The sequence below is a fragment of the Amblyomma mixtum genome, chromosome 5, assembly GCF_055824585.1.
Source record: "Amblyomma mixtum isolate Tamu chromosome 5, ASM5582458v1, whole genome shotgun sequence".
NCBI lineage: Eukaryota > Metazoa > Arthropoda > Arachnida > Ixodida > Ixodidae > Amblyomma > Amblyomma mixtum.
The window spans coordinates 20,151,144-20,169,213 of NC_143016.1; the positions used below are offsets into that span (position 1 = coordinate 20,151,144).

General features: G+C 47.7%; 1 protein-coding gene across 1 annotated transcript in view; it reads left to right on the forward strand.

Moving 5' to 3' along the window:
* The window catches only part of Ptr (patched domain-containing protein), a 100,002-nt gene extending 84,602 nt beyond the window's left edge, over positions 1 to 15,400 (forward strand). Inside the window, exons 2-5 of the mRNA XM_089543558.1 lie at positions 8,555 to 8,887; positions 9,710 to 9,915; positions 10,959 to 11,296; positions 12,358 to 15,400. Of these exons, the coding sequence (XP_089399684.1) occupies positions 8,555 to 8,887; positions 9,710 to 9,915; positions 10,959 to 11,296; positions 12,358 to 13,516 (2,036 nt within the window). The 3' untranslated portion in view covers positions 13,517 to 15,400. The remainder of the gene's footprint in view (positions 1 to 8,554; positions 8,888 to 9,709; positions 9,916 to 10,958; positions 11,297 to 12,357) is intronic.
* Positions 15,401 to 18,070: the final 2,670 nt, after the last annotated feature.

Genomic DNA, 18,070 nt, shown 5'->3' on the forward strand with positions numbered 1-18,070 from the left:
AATTGACATATATCGTATTTGCGCGAATTTAAGCGCTTCCTCTTTTTTTCCCTCCTGCCTCTTTGCAAAGTAGGGAACCTCGAATTAGAAGAAGGGAATCTAGAGTCAGTATCTTTTCGGTACTCGCTATATATATATATATATATATATATAGCACGAGACGCTTAATTTCACATCAAATACCTTATCTCCTGTTTAGCTAATGAAAGTGCTTGAACAGCTGCCGGCAAATTTTTCTTGTTCAGTAACCCACGTCAACACCTCGCTTCAAATTTTCGCCTTGTTTTGCTTCACAATATCGTGTATCGACTGCATATATATTATTTCCGTCCTCCATTTTCCTCCAGCTTAGTCGTTCCCGTTGGAGTTACAGGAGCCCGAAACTTCCGTACCAGGAACAATGCTCGATCCGCAGTACATCTCCGTTTCTTAGCTTCATTGTGCTGCGATGGTCTTTGACTTATTTTCGTTAATGAAGGATGGGCGTTGTTGCGGGGCACCGCCTTATCGTCATGGGATCTGCGGCAGACTCTATGGCTGCTCGCACGCGATTCCCTCAAAGCGAAAACAAATAAAGCAGAAAAAAATCGGAAACTGCTCTTAGTAGCCGCCAAATGGCGGAGACTGCGATAGCTAGCACGACCCTCTTCCGAAGAATCAATCTCCTTTGAAGACAATTAGGATGGCGACTGACCCATTTTTCTAAACCACCTTCGGTGACTGGCTACATGCGCGGGAGAAACTTCGGCAGTTCTCTTCAGTTTAACCGAGTGCCGCCTTTATCACGTCAGCTCAGGTCTCCTGGCGTTCTTCGTAGTTGAAGTGAGCATGCCGAAACCGCATCACACATGCGTCGCAGACTCATCCTGCCTCGTATTCTTCTCAAGACGTTGAACCGGTACTGTACTCTTTGTTCCGTCGAGTCCGTGCAGCTGACCATCGTTTTTCCTTGCTGTAAAGCGTTCACACACATAATTATTAGCATGCAGCGTGCAGCACACACTCTAGGAGTTGCACTAAAAAAGCCGCGTCCGAACACCAACCCAGTGTTCGCAAGTTCAATTCCTTGCTGGATGGTCGCTTTTCTTTGCCCCCCCCCCCCCCCCCCCCCCCCCCCCTTTTTTTAGGTACCCTGGAGCTCGCTGTGCTGCACCTTGCAACTAAGAACAACGCCACCAATTGGCAACCTATCCCGCACAAAGCGAACGCGGAAAGAATAGAAGCAATACGCGCCCTCTCAAAGTTTCAGCAAAGGTTGAGAAACCTCATAAAGTCGAAACCACTCCTCCACGTACATGGCCGCGGTGTCTATCGCAGCAGGCAGGCAGGCCAGGATGTACGCAGGCGCACTGAAACGAAGCCTCATGGCAATAAACGACATTGCTGCAGGACGGAAGAGACCTCTAGTAGAGGCTTGACGCATGATAGTCGTAGTTGCCTATGTGCCATAAAACACAACACAACGCCACACACACACACAGACCTCTGTAGAATATGTGTGCTGCCGCGGAAGGGTCACTGAGTGCGCTCAGCAGCAGAATGATTAGCACCTCTCGAAGAAGCTGTTCTGACGACTTTTTTTCTTTTCTGCTGCCCCTCACTAACACTTTCCTTGAATTCCCTACTGCCTCTCTCATTTACAAAGCAATTTGCCCAACAGAACAATCTCTGATTTGACGCGCGGCCTTTCCTGCCTCCACCTCACTAACAAGATACGAAAAAAAGAAAAAGCTGGCTACTGGGGCCACAGACAGAAAAAAAAAAGACACAGTAACGACCAGACGTCGAAGGAAAAACTCGCGCGCTGGAGTTGGCGCTGATAGACTGCGTGGAGACACGCACAAAGACGAAGCCCGCCGCGTGGCCTCACGTAATGTCAGCTTGTGCAACCAGGTGGCGATCTTGGCGGCCCTTGCATGCGTACCTAATGGGGCTGGACTAGGAAAGCGTGGCCATGTGCTTAAGAAATGTTAAGTGCGACGTGCGTCAGAAATGAGAGGGAAAGAGAAAGAGTCTAAAGAAGCGGACGTTTAGCGTGATCTCTGGGGGCGAAATTAAGGCGAGCGGCTCGCCAGGCGCGGATTTCATACAAGGACGAAGAAAAGTGGCTCGCCCTGCTGGCGGTCTTCACCAAATATACACTGCGAGCACACAAAGGATCGTTTTGAGGAAGCCAGTGATAACTTCTGGTTCCCCGAGGGGCACTTAAAGCGGACAAAAACAGCATTCTCTTCTTACACAGCACTGCTCTTTGAAATGCAGTTTTAGACACACTAATGAAAAGCAAAAATAAATGCAAGGACTGCTTCATTACTATGAGACTAAAAAGAACAAAGGAATTTCACTGCAACGCTAATCGGCCCAAGGGCGGTCGCTTGCATGCATGGAACATTGCTGCCCAAGACATATTAGCGTGCGCGTTAATAAGTAAGAAAAAGCTGGAATGGTGTTTGCGTAAAGATTAAGTGCTTTCCAGCGTTCCCGTAAAAGCACTTCCGTCCTTTGATGTATGAGCCGTTTGAGGACAAGACCACTCGGTGTCTCGAGTTAAATGTCGTCGGTGACTTGATTAAACGTCCTGTATGGTTCGCTCGTTTCAGATAACCTTGTGGCTGCGAAAGCCACAAGCGAAAAAGTGAGCGAAAATGGGCTGTGTCTTCTGGTGGTGGCCTCTTTTTGAGACCACGGTGCCGACTCAGTTGTCTCATATTTCGTGTTTTTTTTTTTCGCGCACACAAATGAAACACACGTGGTTCAGTAAAGCGGCAGTGACAACAAAAACAAAAAAGCAAAGCATTTGTCTGCCCAGAATAACAACCTTAGCATCGAAACTTCCTGGTTCCGACTTGCGTGTCCATGGTCTAATGGACAACGCTGCGTGGACAAGTCACCTCGCCGAAGTAACTCTGGCGTAAAACGCAAGATTTTCCTTGCCGGGAGAGTTTGTTTCCCATCACGGATTGTTGAGGAAAGCTCTTAGAAGCAGGCGTAGGCTTCTTTAAGCATTGCTCTTCGACTTACCTTTGCATCTAAATGCGAGCCTCCCCCGAAGCATTCGAACGAGAAGGTAAAATTTTTTTTCGAAGTGCAGATTCGAAGGACCCTCTAAGCGCATTTCCGCAGCGACATCCACTGATAATCTAATTTGCCTATTTAGGCGCTATTGGTGCTTTGTACAAACTCTAAATCGCCCGAACACTTGATCACCCCACTGTACATGCACAGAACTTGACTTCGGTCTCATCCAAAGAAGTCTTTATGCAGTGAACTATTGCGTTGCAAACCTCTTCAATGACTGAACTCTTTTTCTACCACGCTTCTTCCATCTTTACTGTCCTATTCCCTTAGCGAATATTCACGCCGGCTAAAATCTGTTTTTCATTAAAGAGCTATATCTCTCTCTCTCTGCATTTCGGCATCGCATTTTTGCAGTTTACTTTGCCGGGAGCGGCAGTCGAGGTCTGCTAACGTATATGATTTGACCACTATTTTGCGTGTGCACTGCAGAAGTTAGTGCTAGCAAGGCTTGCGCCACTTGACGTGGTTGTTGAAGGTCCATGGAAAGTTTTGCTTCAGAGGCCGCCACCACAAACTGGCAGCATTTCGCGGGACTTCGGCGACGACCGCATCCTTGAAGCGCGCACGGCAGTCTCTAACAGCAACCCAAAACCGCCCGAAGCGTCCGCGCTAAACTGCGCCGAATACAAAAAAATGCGCACGCGTTTGCGTGCGAAGCACGCATTCGTTGTTCTGAAGGCGCCATCCTTTAGCAGCGGTTAGAGTGGTCGTGCACTTTCCTGAAAGAGGTCAGGCTTGCGACTTACTTCGGTGGACGCCGTTTGCGGGGTGTTCAAAGAACGAGAAAGAGGGCAACCTGTTCTTGATTCGTAAACGTTAAGGGTTTGTAATGTGGGTGCGAGTACCAAGTTAGAGTTGCATAGAGGCGAACTGCATTTTTGACAGCGCAGTGAAGGGCGCAGACCTTCTTGGACAAATAAGGGAGTAATTACTCATTAGCATCTATCCAAGTCTAGCCATACGGCGGTGATCCCAGGTTCGGATCACGGACCTGGATAAAGTTGTATTTCACAGGAACTACGAAATTCCTGCATAAACGCAGCCATACGACTACACAAGAAAGCTATACATCTTCCACAGGAACTTCGTAGTTCCTGTGGGAGATGTATAGCTTTCTTGTGTAGCAGTATGGCTGCGTTTGTGCGGATGCTACTGAATATTTACTTCCTTGTTACAAATCTGCTCCAGCTTAGGGGATTCCCCTAAACATTGGATCAAGACTTCCGCAAAACTTCTCCGTGTCGCGCTCCCATTCTGCACACGTTTCCACCCTTTCAACTGGATCAGCGTGGTTTTTTATTTATTCTTCATTCTGATTTCGCGCTGTAGTGTAAAATGGCGAGTTTTTCAACAGTCGACCATGAAAGCACTTCGTAGCGTGCGTCTGCCTTGTTAGGGGAATGACACGATGCATGACGCACCAGACATGTGATTGCGGTATTAGCGCACGCCTGACTAGCCACTTACGTGAGCGAAGGTATGGCAGCCGAGACGGGGATTAGCAACACAGGAGGTCTGTGCACAGGACCGTGTCCAATATGTGCGCCACGCTCATCTGGATGCGGCTGCGCGCGTTTGTTGTCCGGCTGTCCGCGCATGCTTGGGTCCGTGGACGTGTGGGCTGACTGCTCATGCGTCCGGCAAGCGATGACCTTGCGTGGCCGGTAGAGCCGAGCGTTGTAAACACACCGACCGCGACGAAATGTACAAGTGCTGCAGCAGTAAGCACACTGCATGATGGAAAAGCTGTCCAACATAACATATTGCGTCGAGCTTAATCTGTGTTCCCGTGAGCATGTGGTTGTCCTGATTGTCCTGTTGTATGCGAGAGCTTACGAAAATGCCAAGAGAAGTGAAATATTATGAGGTCAGGCTTTGCATTAACCCATTTATGCCTAAATCCAAGGATAATATATTTTTGATAGAAAACGTTAATTTCCCTCCAGATATCAGAATCATCTTTTTATAGACGGAAATATTTTTCTCAGCACCAACTTTTGAGCCGTCCTAGAATGCAGCATAGTAGACAAATGCACTGCTTTATTGCGTGTGTGAAGAAGAAGATGGACCCCTTCGCTGGACGCCGATGAAGAAGCGGTTGTGGAATTGCCATCGCGCAGATCGTGTCGGTCTTGGTCGCCCCGCTCCATCGCCGACCTCGACGCCGTCCCCGACGTCCTTCTTCTACACGTGCAATGAAGATTAAAACATTTGACGTTCACTTTAATGTCACATTTCTCAGCACGCATGACGGTTTTTGATAAAAATGCGGAAATCTTGTTTGCTTTTCTTGCGGAATCGCATTATAGCCGGAGCACTCGGACCTGTTCACTGCTTCCGGAGAAGACTGCCGGCTCTTTCTTAAATCACACAACACTCAAAACTGAACGCGCGCAACGCAACGATTGCACAGGAAAACTTTACAGCCTCTTGAACCTAAGCTAGCGGGCGCAGGTTTTTATTCATGTTCTATATATAGGACACCAGGACACTAGGCATGTGTGGGTTGAGAGTCTTACATCGCAACATTGTCACGCGCAGTCCTTGCACCCATTCAGACATCGCATAATCGGATGTCATTTCACACTCAAGCGCAAAATCCCTGAAGGGCCTAAACGCCCGCGCAGAAATCACTTCGTTCCACCTGGATGCGCGGAAAACAATGATTTAGCTTCTCTTGAGACCAAGCTGTTTCAGACACCGTACCGAATTGACGTGTCCTTTCCTGCGGCTGGAAGAAAGAACCAAAAGTGTTGCTTGAGTTCGAGGATGTTTATGCATGACTTTCGCCGCTATTAAATCTCCCCTGTATCCTCTTTCCTGTATTATTCTTCTGAAACCGGTAATAGAGCGCTTACGATATCATATGCCTAGCTTTTTTACGGCTTTACAAAGCGCGTTTAGATGCAGAAAAGGGAAATTCGTTTACCTGCACGAACAGAAGTTGATAGGAATCACGCCAGTCGTTGTGTACAGACATATTGCAGCGCAAGGAAAAAAAAATATAAACGACTTGGGCAGTATATCTGGTGCAAAGAAGAGACAATAGTTCGGTAAAAACCCGATAACAGTGCCGAAGTGGGGAAGGACAGGCTGAGGTAGGTACGGAGAGATAATTGGAATGATGAGGAGAGAACAAGGGAGGGCGGAGAAAAACAGAGGTCTAACTGGAAGGATAGAACGACAGCATTCGACATGCTTCTCAAGGGAGAGCCGGAGAAAATTTCAAAAGGCATCAGTCTGCAGCCAACTATAGAGCGCACGGCGTGGGAGTACGTGGCGGAAAATGACGACTAGACGTCCCTTTGTTCCGTGGGAGGTGCGAAACAACACTGGCTCATAATGGCCGCACCTTATCCGGCTTCGATGCGCTTCGGACTTGCTCTGCACGCACGCGGTGGTTTTTTTCGATTCTCGGTACAATGCAATCGGGATTCTATCGTCCGCTTTGACGTCTTCAGCGGTGGCCTTTCTTTCTTTTTTCCTCCTTCGGCTTCCATTGCTGAGCTTTCGCGCGTGTTTGAGGACGGAAGGAATCGTTGAACAGTCGCCGAATCACTCGACGAGCTGTCGCCGTTTTCCTTGTGTCATCTGCGCGTGCGGAGAATGGTCACGGTGGGTACAGACAGAGGCGCGTATAGCGGGGCGTTCAGCTCTGAGCTTCGGCGCCGTCCTTGGAATTCGCTTACATCATCGATTCCACATGTGCCTCCGCTGGCCATGGAGTTTCCTTTGGAACCACTTTCCGCCGCTACGCTGGTTCGATTCTGCCCCTTCCTGCTTACCGCTTGCGCGCTCAAGGCGTCCGCCTCCTGTATATGTGTGTCGCTTTGTTGGTGTTTTTTCTTGCACTCAATGCACCAGAAAAACGAGAGCTGCTCCAAAGTGAGTCGATTTTGCCGCCAACTTCCTCAACAACAAGTATCACATGCTCCGAGGAGGAAGCGACCGCGCAGTTGTACACGAACAACGAGAGCCGCGGCTTCGCTATTTCCTTGCTTTTTGTCGTCGAAACAGGCTATTCCGTGGACAGCGAAATGGGCGTTTTATTGACAACGAACTGTTTTACTCAACATCGCGTGCATTTCATCGGAGCTTTTTTTTTTTCATTTGTTTACCTGTTTTGGTCAGGTATCTACTTTGGGCTTTACTGCATCAGATTTCTGCTGCAGTATGACAGCCCCCTCTTTCGCGTGTACAGTTTTACGCCGTGAAGAGCACGGCAATGTGGACCTTGTAGGGGTATTTAATTTAGCATTTTCAGGAACAGTTCAGAAAAATGAAGTACCTGGTGATCACATAGGCGTTTATTTATTCAGCAGAGCAAAAACTGAAATCGACATGGCTTTTCTCGCACAGTGCAAAGCTGCATAAATAATGCTTCAATAAAACATGGTGCGGGGCTAGTTGGTGATTCATACTTTGAACAAAGAGAGCAAAAAAAAAAAAGGCAACCACAGATGAGAAGACGACACGACGCAAAGAACTCTACTATCGAGTGATTTATTTTGTCAGCTAGTCACATTTATATAGGGGGTCACACCACGTCGCACTTACATAACTCACACCTTTGTAAATGTGACTAGCTGACAAAATAAACCAGTTGACAGTAGCGTTTTTTGTTTCGTGTCGTCTTTTCTTCAGTGGTTGCCTTTTTTGCGCTGTCTTCGTTCCATATAGAAATAGTAGTCTTATAAAGAATAGCATGTCATTGAAGACACTTCTGCATGCTTTATACAGCTTACGAAGTGCACCAATGCAAACTGAAACACCCAAGGCTGGTACCAAAGAGAGCAAACCCCGTGGCTGCAGTCACGCGTGTCTGTTTTCATCATTGCATGTTTCCATCTCTTTTTCCTCGCAGAAGAAAGTTACCGTGCATGCACTGGTCACCGAATGCAAATTGTCGCAATGCAGTAAATTCAGCTTGTGCATTGCGTGAAATAGCGTTTGGACCACTTTCTTGATGCAATCGATCCCATATTGTAGGGCCCATCTTGCTCCGTGATTATGCTTTCTTTTCGAAAATGCAACAGATTTCCTTCAGCGCTAACTCCGATCTGTGAACACTCTATGTGCTGAGCTGATGTGAGGCATGACGTTACCTTAATTTTAGCGTGCATCGGATGCATTTTGAAAATGAATTGACCTTTCTTGGCATGTGCACTAGTCTTTTCGAGCCATCTAAGCGCGACTGTCAGTCAGTGCGCTTGTTACAAATCAGGATGCCCACTATGTCAGTGTAAAAAGATACGATAGGCTTTTGTGATTCAGTTCTTTGATTTCTTGCGACAGTATGCGAATCCTAAACTAAGCTCACGTGATAATGATATTTCCCACGTAAGGCAGCACATTAATGCGGCGTGTACTTGAAACAGGCAGAAGCAATAGTAAGCAGTGTAGGGGATCGATAAACTGGATGTGATCCGGTACCCTTACTAAGCCTCATGCCTCTCGCTTCTTCTCGTTTGCGCAGGAATCGGCATGGACGACACGTTCGTGCTGCTGGCCGCGTGGCGGCGCACCAGCCCACGCAAGTCCGTGGTGGACCGCATGGGTGAGACGTACCGCGAGGCGGCCGTCTCCATCACCATCACCTCGCTGACCAACTTCATCTCGTTCTGCATCGGCGCCATCACGCCGTTCCCATCGGTGCGCATCTTCTGCATCTACACCGCGGTGGCCGTGCTCTTCACCTACATCTACCAGATCACCTTCTTCGGCGGATGCATGGCGCTGTCCGGATACGCTGAGCGACGAAACCTGCACGGACTGCTCTGCTTCCCCACCATGCCCAAGTCCCAGGCCGGTGAGTCACTCTCGCTGCACTAACTGCGTGAGACGCTCACAGCAGGAAATTTTAACCTGAAGCATTGCTGGTGGAGCCAAGTTCTGGTTTGGGCTATGGGGGTCTAACGTCCCAAAACGATTCAGGCTACGAAAGACGCCGTAGTGAAGGGCTACGGAAATTCCGACCACCTGGGGTTGTGTCAGAAATGGTAATATGCATCGCCATTTCCTTTCCTAAAAAACCAATTTACTTTATCTACTTAGATTGAAAACTATTCATGTTAAGAGTATCAGAAACCAACGCGTGTATTGATAGGTGGAGGCCACAGCTAAACGCTGCGCAGTGAGGTTTGATTCTACACCACGAATATGTTTCTTCATCCAGGACAGCTGATAGCAAATGCTCCGATTGCGCAGGCAATCGGAACTGAGAGCTACAATGTAAGGAAGCATATAATGCCTTTATCGCGGCTCTTCAACATCCTCCCATTCGTATAAAAATATAAAAAGTTACAGTAGTCATCAAACTTGACACGAACAGGCTTTGCATTCGGGTAACCCCAGAAGGCTTGAATGAACGAGATTTCACGGCAGGCACCTATTACTGATTGAGTGCCCTGAAAGCGTGCTTTCAGTTGCATGAAGTCACGCATGATGTGCGTGGGCATCCACGGTGCTGATTTACTTTCCCTTTTGCATGTCCGTATAGAGTGGCGTTCAGGTGAAGTTTTATTTAGCGCTTGCAATGCTCAGCACGTGACTGAGCCAAGTTGATGGTGTTTGACACCAAGACAGTTGGTCATGTATTGAACGCCGTGTTACGGTTGGGTGACGTTTGCAGAGGGACGGTCGTGGCTGTTCCGTGCTGCGTGCACTGGCGGCCTGAACCCGAATGACCCGGACAACCCCCTGGACAACCGGGAGCACATCATGATGACCTTCTTCCGCGACACGTGGGGCGGCCTGCTCAGCGTCTTCCCCATCAAAATACTGGTCATCCTCGTCTTCCTTGTCTACCTCGCCATCGGACTCTGGGGATGTACGCAGGTAAGCACGGCTCCCGCGTTTGTGGCATCAGGGGAGCTGGCATACATTTGTTAGCGCAGAAGCTTCTAGGTTTTGAAATTTCTGCTCCTTCGAAATATTTTACGCTTGATAAAGAGAGTGACATACCACCAGGTATAAGGTACTTTTTCCGACATCGGTGACAAAAATTTGGCCAGCATTGCGACAATATAGGAGTTAGGGCAGGACTCATGAGCGGAGAAAACGAACAATGCTTCCAACTGTGCTCCCTTGTGTTTTTTAGCTGTGCGTTTAATGTAATAGCTGTCTGTGATTTACAAGAATCATGGAATGGCTTGCAGTTGACTGAACAAGGTGACCGCTCTTCGAAACCAAGGAGAGCCCCCTCCCCTTCACGGACACACAGAAGCAAATTTGTGCTTTATGTTGCTGATACTGGGTTCTCTAAACTGTCACTACCTTCGTAGTCAGAAGTACTACAGGTGTTTAAAGCCAAACTGCGTACTTACACTGCGCTTGCTAAGTTGTGAAAGGAACACTACAGCACGCCGCGTTCATACAAGGCCGCCTGCCTCGACTCCGGTCAGAAAAGATATATGTTCTACGATGCGATTTCGCGCAATCAGGCATTAACTTCCAGTATGAAGTACTCGTTGCGGTAATACGGTATGTCCTGACTCGAACAATTTCTCATACAGCACGCAAAGGTTTCCAGTTATTTAACACATATTCGTAGCTGTGGGTTAGCCTTACATTGAACCTCGGTGACTACTTTCGCGACTTTTATATCTTGATAGACAAATTTGATAATTTCATAGGCACTCGCTCTTTCGTAAACACTGTCTTCTGATCATGGCGTATGCTTCGGTCAGATTTACGTTAAGCTAAGCTTTATTCTTAGACATACAAGTTCAGAGCAGGTCACAGGCTAAAAGTAAATAAAAATAGGTTGAAAAGCGCCTTGGTCTTTACAAAAAACCCACAAAATTTTGATTGTCCTTTATTGAATAGAAACTGTTTCCTCAGCGCACCTTCTCTTCCTTCCTTTGTATGTGTTCTCGCAGGTTAAGGAAGGTCTGGAGCGCTACAAACTTGCCATGGACACGTCGTACGCGCGCGACTTCTTCAACACGGACGACAAGTTCTTCCGGCGGTACCCGCTACGGATTCACGTGGTGATGAACAAGACGCTGGACTACTGGAATCCAGAGGTGTACGACAAACTGGAAGAGATCATCGGCACTTTCGAGAACAGCAGCTTCGTGAGGAACACGGAGCTGACCGAGTGCTGGTTCCGCGAGTACCGCCGCCAGACATTGGACGGTCCCTTCAAGGGATACTTTGCCCAATTCGACCTCACAGATCCCCACGACTACATACAAGGGCTCAGGTTCATGCTTAGGTAAGGCATATAATAACAACCACGTCGGATGGTGTACTTACTCCAGGCTTTCTCATTCCGGGTAACTTATATAGGTTTAACTGAAAGACGAAACAAAGTGATTTGAAAGGGAATCCGCGAAGCAGTCATGATAAAGTGCAGTTCGCCACATTTTCTAGCATTTTCACGATCCCGGCCGCGGCGTTTGAATTTCTTTTGAGGAGAAATTCCAGAGGCTCGTGTACTGTGCGATGTCAGTGCACGTTAAAGAACCCCAGGTGGTCGAAATTTCCGGAGCCCTCCACTGCGGCGTCTCTCATAGCCTTAGTCGCTTTGGGACGTTAAACCCCATAAACCAGACCAAACCAACCAAGCAACGCAACCGAGAGGCTGTTGGTTTTGTAGGACGAAAAGGATTATTGCTTCCGGTCTTTTCGATATACAAGGTTGCTTTCTTTGTAATACGAAGCACTATTATCGAAAGTACATTTCGCCGTTTTTCACACCGAGTATCGAAAGAATTGGGTGCTCTTTGTCAGCGAGTAACGCATTATTTAAGTAGGAGATTTCGAACAGCAGGCTAGAATGGAAAAAAGGCCTTCCCTATGATGAATAGTTTAATTTTGTCCTTATTTTTCGAATTCTGAGTATGGGATTTTGGCTTTGATGTTGCAAACAGGCAATATTTTTTTGTTTGCTTCAGCCATACATTAGTAAAGCGAAGCTAACAATTCGCGAGTTTCGCGCCATTAAAGACACGTGTGTGGAGAACATGGACAATATTTTCCGTGTATTGCGGTTTTCGATTGCGATTTCTGCGGACTTTGTTGCGCAAGAGGGCAGACGACTTCACATAACAGCTTTTTACACTAATATACACTTTAATTTCATATGTGAGACATGCGCTGCTTAGAATGACGAAGTCTCTCATAGATTTGAAGTTTCTTTTTCCCACGAGGTGTGCAGTGAAGAAGTCTCTTTTGTATGCAGTGTTTACTGCGGAATTTTTTTTTATCTCTTATCAGCGAACGATTATGTTTGGGTAAGCAAAACCCATATGTATATTTGTTTTACTTGCGCAGGTTCGAGCCATTCTCAACATTCAAGAAGGACATCAAATTCAACGACAACTACACCTCGATCGTAGCCTCACGATGCATCATTCAGACGACCAACATTTCGGACGCCAACATGGAGAAAGACATGGTGCTCGACCTGAGGCGCATCGCCGACAGCTACCCGGATCACCACATCACAGTGTTCCACACGCTGTTCGTGTTCTTCGATCAGTTCATCCTGGTGCGCGAGACGTCCATCCAGTCCATCGGTGTCGCCGCCGCCGTCATGATGATCATCGCCCTCATTTTCATCCCGAGCGTATCGTGCGCGTTGTGGGTGGCCTTCTCCATCTGCTCCATCGAGATCGGCGTCATCGGCTACATGACCCTGTGGAACGTGAACCTCGACTCCATCTCCATGATCAACCTCATCATGTGCATAGGTTTCTCGGTGGACTACTCGGCGCACATATCGTACGCGTACCTTTCATCGGATGGCCCCACGCCCAACGAGAAAATGAAATGTGCGCTGCACTCGCTAGGCATGCCCATCTTCCAAGGCAGCGTGTCGACCATCCTCGGCATCATCATCCTAGCGTTCGCACCATCGTACATCTTCCTGACCTTCTTCAAGACCGTCTTCCTGGTGATCCTCTTCGGTGCGCTGCATGGCATCCTACTGCTGCCCGTGCTGCTTTCGATGTCCCACTCACTCTGCAAGAAACAAAAGAAAGCGATCGTGACGCATCCGTTCTTCGTGCCGCCGCACCCATCCTCCAACGGCTGCAAGACGCCGCCCGTGATTGTAACCTCGGGCGATTCGTACGGCGCTCTAAACGTGCCGCCCTCGTCGAACAAGGACGCCAAGCGCAAGCTGAGTGGAGACATGAACCAGGAGAAGGAGTTGCCAAGCAACGACAGCAGCAAGAACCTGCTCACCAACATCGTCAACTATTCCACCTTCCAGGACAGCCGGGGCGGCCCTGCGGGTGACCAAGTGAACCCGGGCTTTCAGCCGGACGAAGACCTCGAAGAACAGGACATGGTTCCAGGGAGGATAGCGCCGCCTTACAACTGGCCGGCGAAAGTTCCGCCAGCCGAGCGCTGTCTGCACAGGAGGCACAGCTCGAACGACGTCAAGTCCGCCCCGCGGCTCTCGAAACAGTACAGCGTGCCTTCCTGATCGGCCTGCTGCTAAACGCCTCCCTACACGCCTCAACGGCCCGGCGCTGGGCCGGCGAAGAAAGATGGGAAGTCTAGTCCTGTGCACTGTGCGATACGGGCTGCTTGTGTGTACATAAACCAAAGTGAGGTTGTTGTTTTGCCCCCCCTTTTTTTTACATTTCTTCTGGACGGACTGGGCTTACGCCATAGCCGATGAACACCTTCTGGAACGTGGCTACGCGCTTTCGAAGCAAAAGTACGCGTAGCCCACCTTCGAAGGGTTGCATTTCATTTCTGCAACCACAGCTGCGGCCCATTTTTTTTTTCTCGGGCAAGGCGCTCAAGGACTGTACAGATGTTTTGCTGGCATACCAGCTGTTACACGACCTTTCGCATGCGTTTCGAATAGAAATTGAAGCGCTTTATTCACGGCTGATGATGTTATCAGCATCAATTTCCATTTTGTGCATGGACCTAGCAAGTTTTCTTTTTCTTTTGTTAGCGGGTGCTTGATACAAATTAGTTCAAGCGAAATTTTGAAACTAATGCCCTTTCCAGACGCATTTTTGTTGTAAGCTGCGGTATGCGTGTGAGAACAATGTGGGCCGAGTTGTTTATAGCCTCATGATGTAGTATATATTGTGTAGTCAAATATTCTGTTCTGTTTTTAACATGTTGTTAAGGCTGTGTCATGATCCGTTAAATTGAAAGACGTTTGCTTCATAATTAAGAAAAGGGGGCTTCATTTCATGGGCTGTGCTTCTGCAATAGGTATGTGAATGGGCCACCTAACGGGTAGAAACTCTTTAAAGTGATGCCGGTAACGTGTGTGTTTATTATAAACGGTAAGATGGCAAATTCAGTTCCTGCGAGATAATTGCTCGCACCCAAACCCGTATGTTAATTACCTCGCGATACCAAGGATGGACATCTATTAGCGCAGTGGCACTGAATTTTCTCAATGTTTTGTTGCCCTTAGCCTAAAAGTCATTAAGCCATCTGGTCATTTAGCCGATGGCTCGAGTGAGTACCTCAAAAAGATTAGTACTGTCAGTCAAAGCTCGCAGGCCTCTGGCAGTCCAGACTGCAACTAATAAAAGAACGAGGAAGCTTGACGGTCGAAGCCTGCGCACTTTCACTGTGATGTGGGATCTTAAAAAATTTTCCTTCAACACACGGCACTCGAGGGGATATAGGTAAAAGTTCCACTGCCGAATAACAAAACTGATAACTGCAAGCACGCAGGGACGGATGCTGTCTTATTTGCAGTAGATCTTAAGTTGTTTAGTCATGCGCAATGAAAATTATGACAAGGGGTGTGTATTTATTCCATTTAGATGAAGAATACAAAAAAAAAACAACTGCCGATGCGCGATTTTATTGCTTTACGAATTGATGAACTGCATGTGTAATGCACGCTTCAGCGTGACGTTTAAAAGCCCCTTCAGTGATAGACAGGGCCCGACGTGATGGTCTCTGACTTCCCCGTCCGCAGCCAAGCAAAGACACTTGGCACATTCTACCACAAAGAATAACAGGGAACCGAACGAGTATTCCGTCGCCCAGAACTTAGAATAAAATCTTCGTTCGCGTCTTCGACGGTCCTTTTGACAAACGCAGAGGTGACCTTAGACATTCGTCGCAAAATATGACGCATTCTTTCACGCATCCTACCAGTGGCAAGTAAAATGTAGCACCCGGAGCCGGTGTCTATTGAATAAGGTGAATACTGGTGCAGATCTGTTTAGTTGTGTATGTGCGATTTTATTTCTTGTTCGAATATGTTTATTTGGTTACTTATTTTATTGATACTGTGTGTATGATACCGCATAGAATGCAATGGTATTCATCTACTGTACATAAAATAAATGCGAATGATGAATAAAGTTCACGTTGTTTGAAACGTTGTTACAAATGTGAACGAAGCAGACGCTTCATGCCCTTCCGCCACACCACGAAGCTGCAGCTCTCGCCTGGCCAGTAAAGTACTTCCGGATTTGAGGTGTCGCGAGGGGCGAAGAATTCCTGGTGAAAGCAGCACTGCATTTGTCTACTTTTCATTTACTACCTCCTCCCTATTGGTGATTTTCACGCCCCAGAGAGGGCGCCTCAATCGATCCAATATGGCGGTGTTACGGAGAACTGCTTCCGGTACAGTCTAGGCAGAACCGAACTTGCTTTAAAATGTCGCTATAAACTCGCACTTGCTTCCAGGTGGTGGTAACCTCGTGCTAGCCAAACAGCCTCTCTGCTTCCCTTCTTTCTTTCTTTCTTTCTTTCTTTCTTTCTTTCTTTCTTTCTTTCTTTCTTTCTTTCTTTCTTTCTTTCTTTCTTTCTTTCTTTCTTTCTTTCTTTCTTTCTTTCTTTCTTTCTTTCTTTCTTTCTTTCTTTCTTTCTTTCTTTCTTTCTTTCTTTCTTTCTTTCTTTCTTTCTTTCTTTCTTTCTTTCCTTCTTTCCTTCTTTCTTTCTTTCTTTTCACTTCACATATTACAGAAAGTTTGCAAAAACTGACGGGCCAAGCCCCGAATCTAGTATAGGCCCAATGTACACATGTCCAATGTGCAATGTCTTCTCGACGGTGTAAAAGAAATAAGTGAGACACAAGGAAAAAATCACTGGCATTTGAAAACGCTTGGTGTAGGAGGTGGATGTGCTCTTTGGAGAGTACCTGAAATCCGTGACATCGACGATGAATACTGTTGTAAAACGGGTTAACGTCCAAACTGGGAGGTTAGGTAAGCATGACCAAACGATTGGCAATTTGTCACGGTGCTTCACAGAAAACAATCTATGAATATTTGCCGGTCACTCGTTTGCGCTTTAATTTATAAAGCTGCGCCATTTTGCGCTTTTCCGTGCTCCTAAATTTTGCTAGCCGCATGCTACTTTAAATATGACTATTTTAATAAAGAACGTCTTACAAGGCGTTGCGTCGCGAACGACTAGCGGTACAGTCCAGAATCAGACCAGCGATCAGTCCAGAGCGCACACGAGCGGAAACAATGAGGTTGCTTCTTCGTGCGCTGCGTTCTCGGAGCAGACCGCGTCTTGTGCTTTCGGTTTGTTCGTATGAAGCGGATGGAACAATTGCATGATGCAATTGTTATCGTTCGATTTTATGTAATTCTTGCCACCCGCCCGGCTGTCAGACCGATTTCAGCGACAGCGAGGGCATGGAGAAATTAAAGTGCGGAAAGAATCAACCATAAATATCGCCCTCCACTCACTCTTTGTGGATAGCAAAACACCACATCACCGCAGACGCATGCCGTAATAAGGCCTGCAATTACAGAGCCGGTCATGCAGAAAAGTCTTCACGCATGAAATGTACCCGTGAGTCATATGTGCTTAGTGATGCTTAATATAACAGCGCCGCGTATTTACTAAGGCCCTCTTGTCCAGGGAAATGACCTGTTTAAGCATATAGGCTTAGTGCCTAAGAAGACTTCCGCTGTCACGGCCGTGCAAGCGTTCCACTGCAGCGAGTGGAAACAACCTGTTTCTACGTTCTTTGCGTATTTTGCTGGAACAGCAAAACTCACGGAATGATGTTAAGCGCCTCTTCTATCGCGTTAGTGTGCAAACATTCATGTAACAGCTCTCCTGAGGCTATATTTTTACAGTTAAACTCTCACAACAACGTCTGAATATGGCGGCAAACCACTCATGCAACGGAGCCAACGACGTGGTTCTCCAGCACCGCCGCAGTGTGGCGTCGACTTCGTGAAAACCGCCAATGCTGGATATGCGCCCGCACCACGGTCAACAGGACACCATGACCAGAAATAGCTTACACCGATAAGCCACCGCTGTCCACCCTATAGGTGTGTCATAGCACAGGTCAACACGGATAGAGTAACCTTCGGCAAGTAGAGCCTTTTCGGCTGCGACGTACTACGCCGAAGCCGTTTGCTTCGTAGAAATGGCTCAGCCATCAATCACCGAGAAAACTGCCGGCTGACAAGGCAGCATGCCCAAAAAAGTTCCAGCCCGATTCACTCAAATCAAATAAAATTTCAATGTCAGGATCACAAACGCAGATGAAACGAGCGCAAAAATGAAGCGGCAAATGTCCCCCACAGGAGGCCTTCCATCGAATGGCGTCCACCGATTATCATGACGTTGAGTTAATTTCCCTTGCACCTGCTTTCGCAGGAGGCTGGAACGTGCAAGACGATTAACCATGTATTAACCACATTAGCAGCGACACCATCAAAATCGGTCGACGCTACTGGCCGGACGGCCTCCTTTGGGGGGCATTTACTCTTTGTTCTTGAATTGTATCCGACCATAGGCTTGACGAGGACTGCGCTCCTTAACAAAGCGTAAATTCCTGTTGCATCTGCCTGCTCGAAAACGCATTTCGGCTAGGTGAAAACAACCAAAATGTACCGCACCTAATGCGCGATTCACACCCGCACAAGGGCGTCCGCAGAGCTTTTTCCAGGGGGGTGCACCCGATGTCTGGGGATGGGGGAGGCGGTAGGTTTGTAGTTGTTTTCTACTAGGGCATAAATAGTATCCGTAATTCCAAGGGGGGGGGGGGGGGGGGCAACCGCCCCCCTTGCCCCCC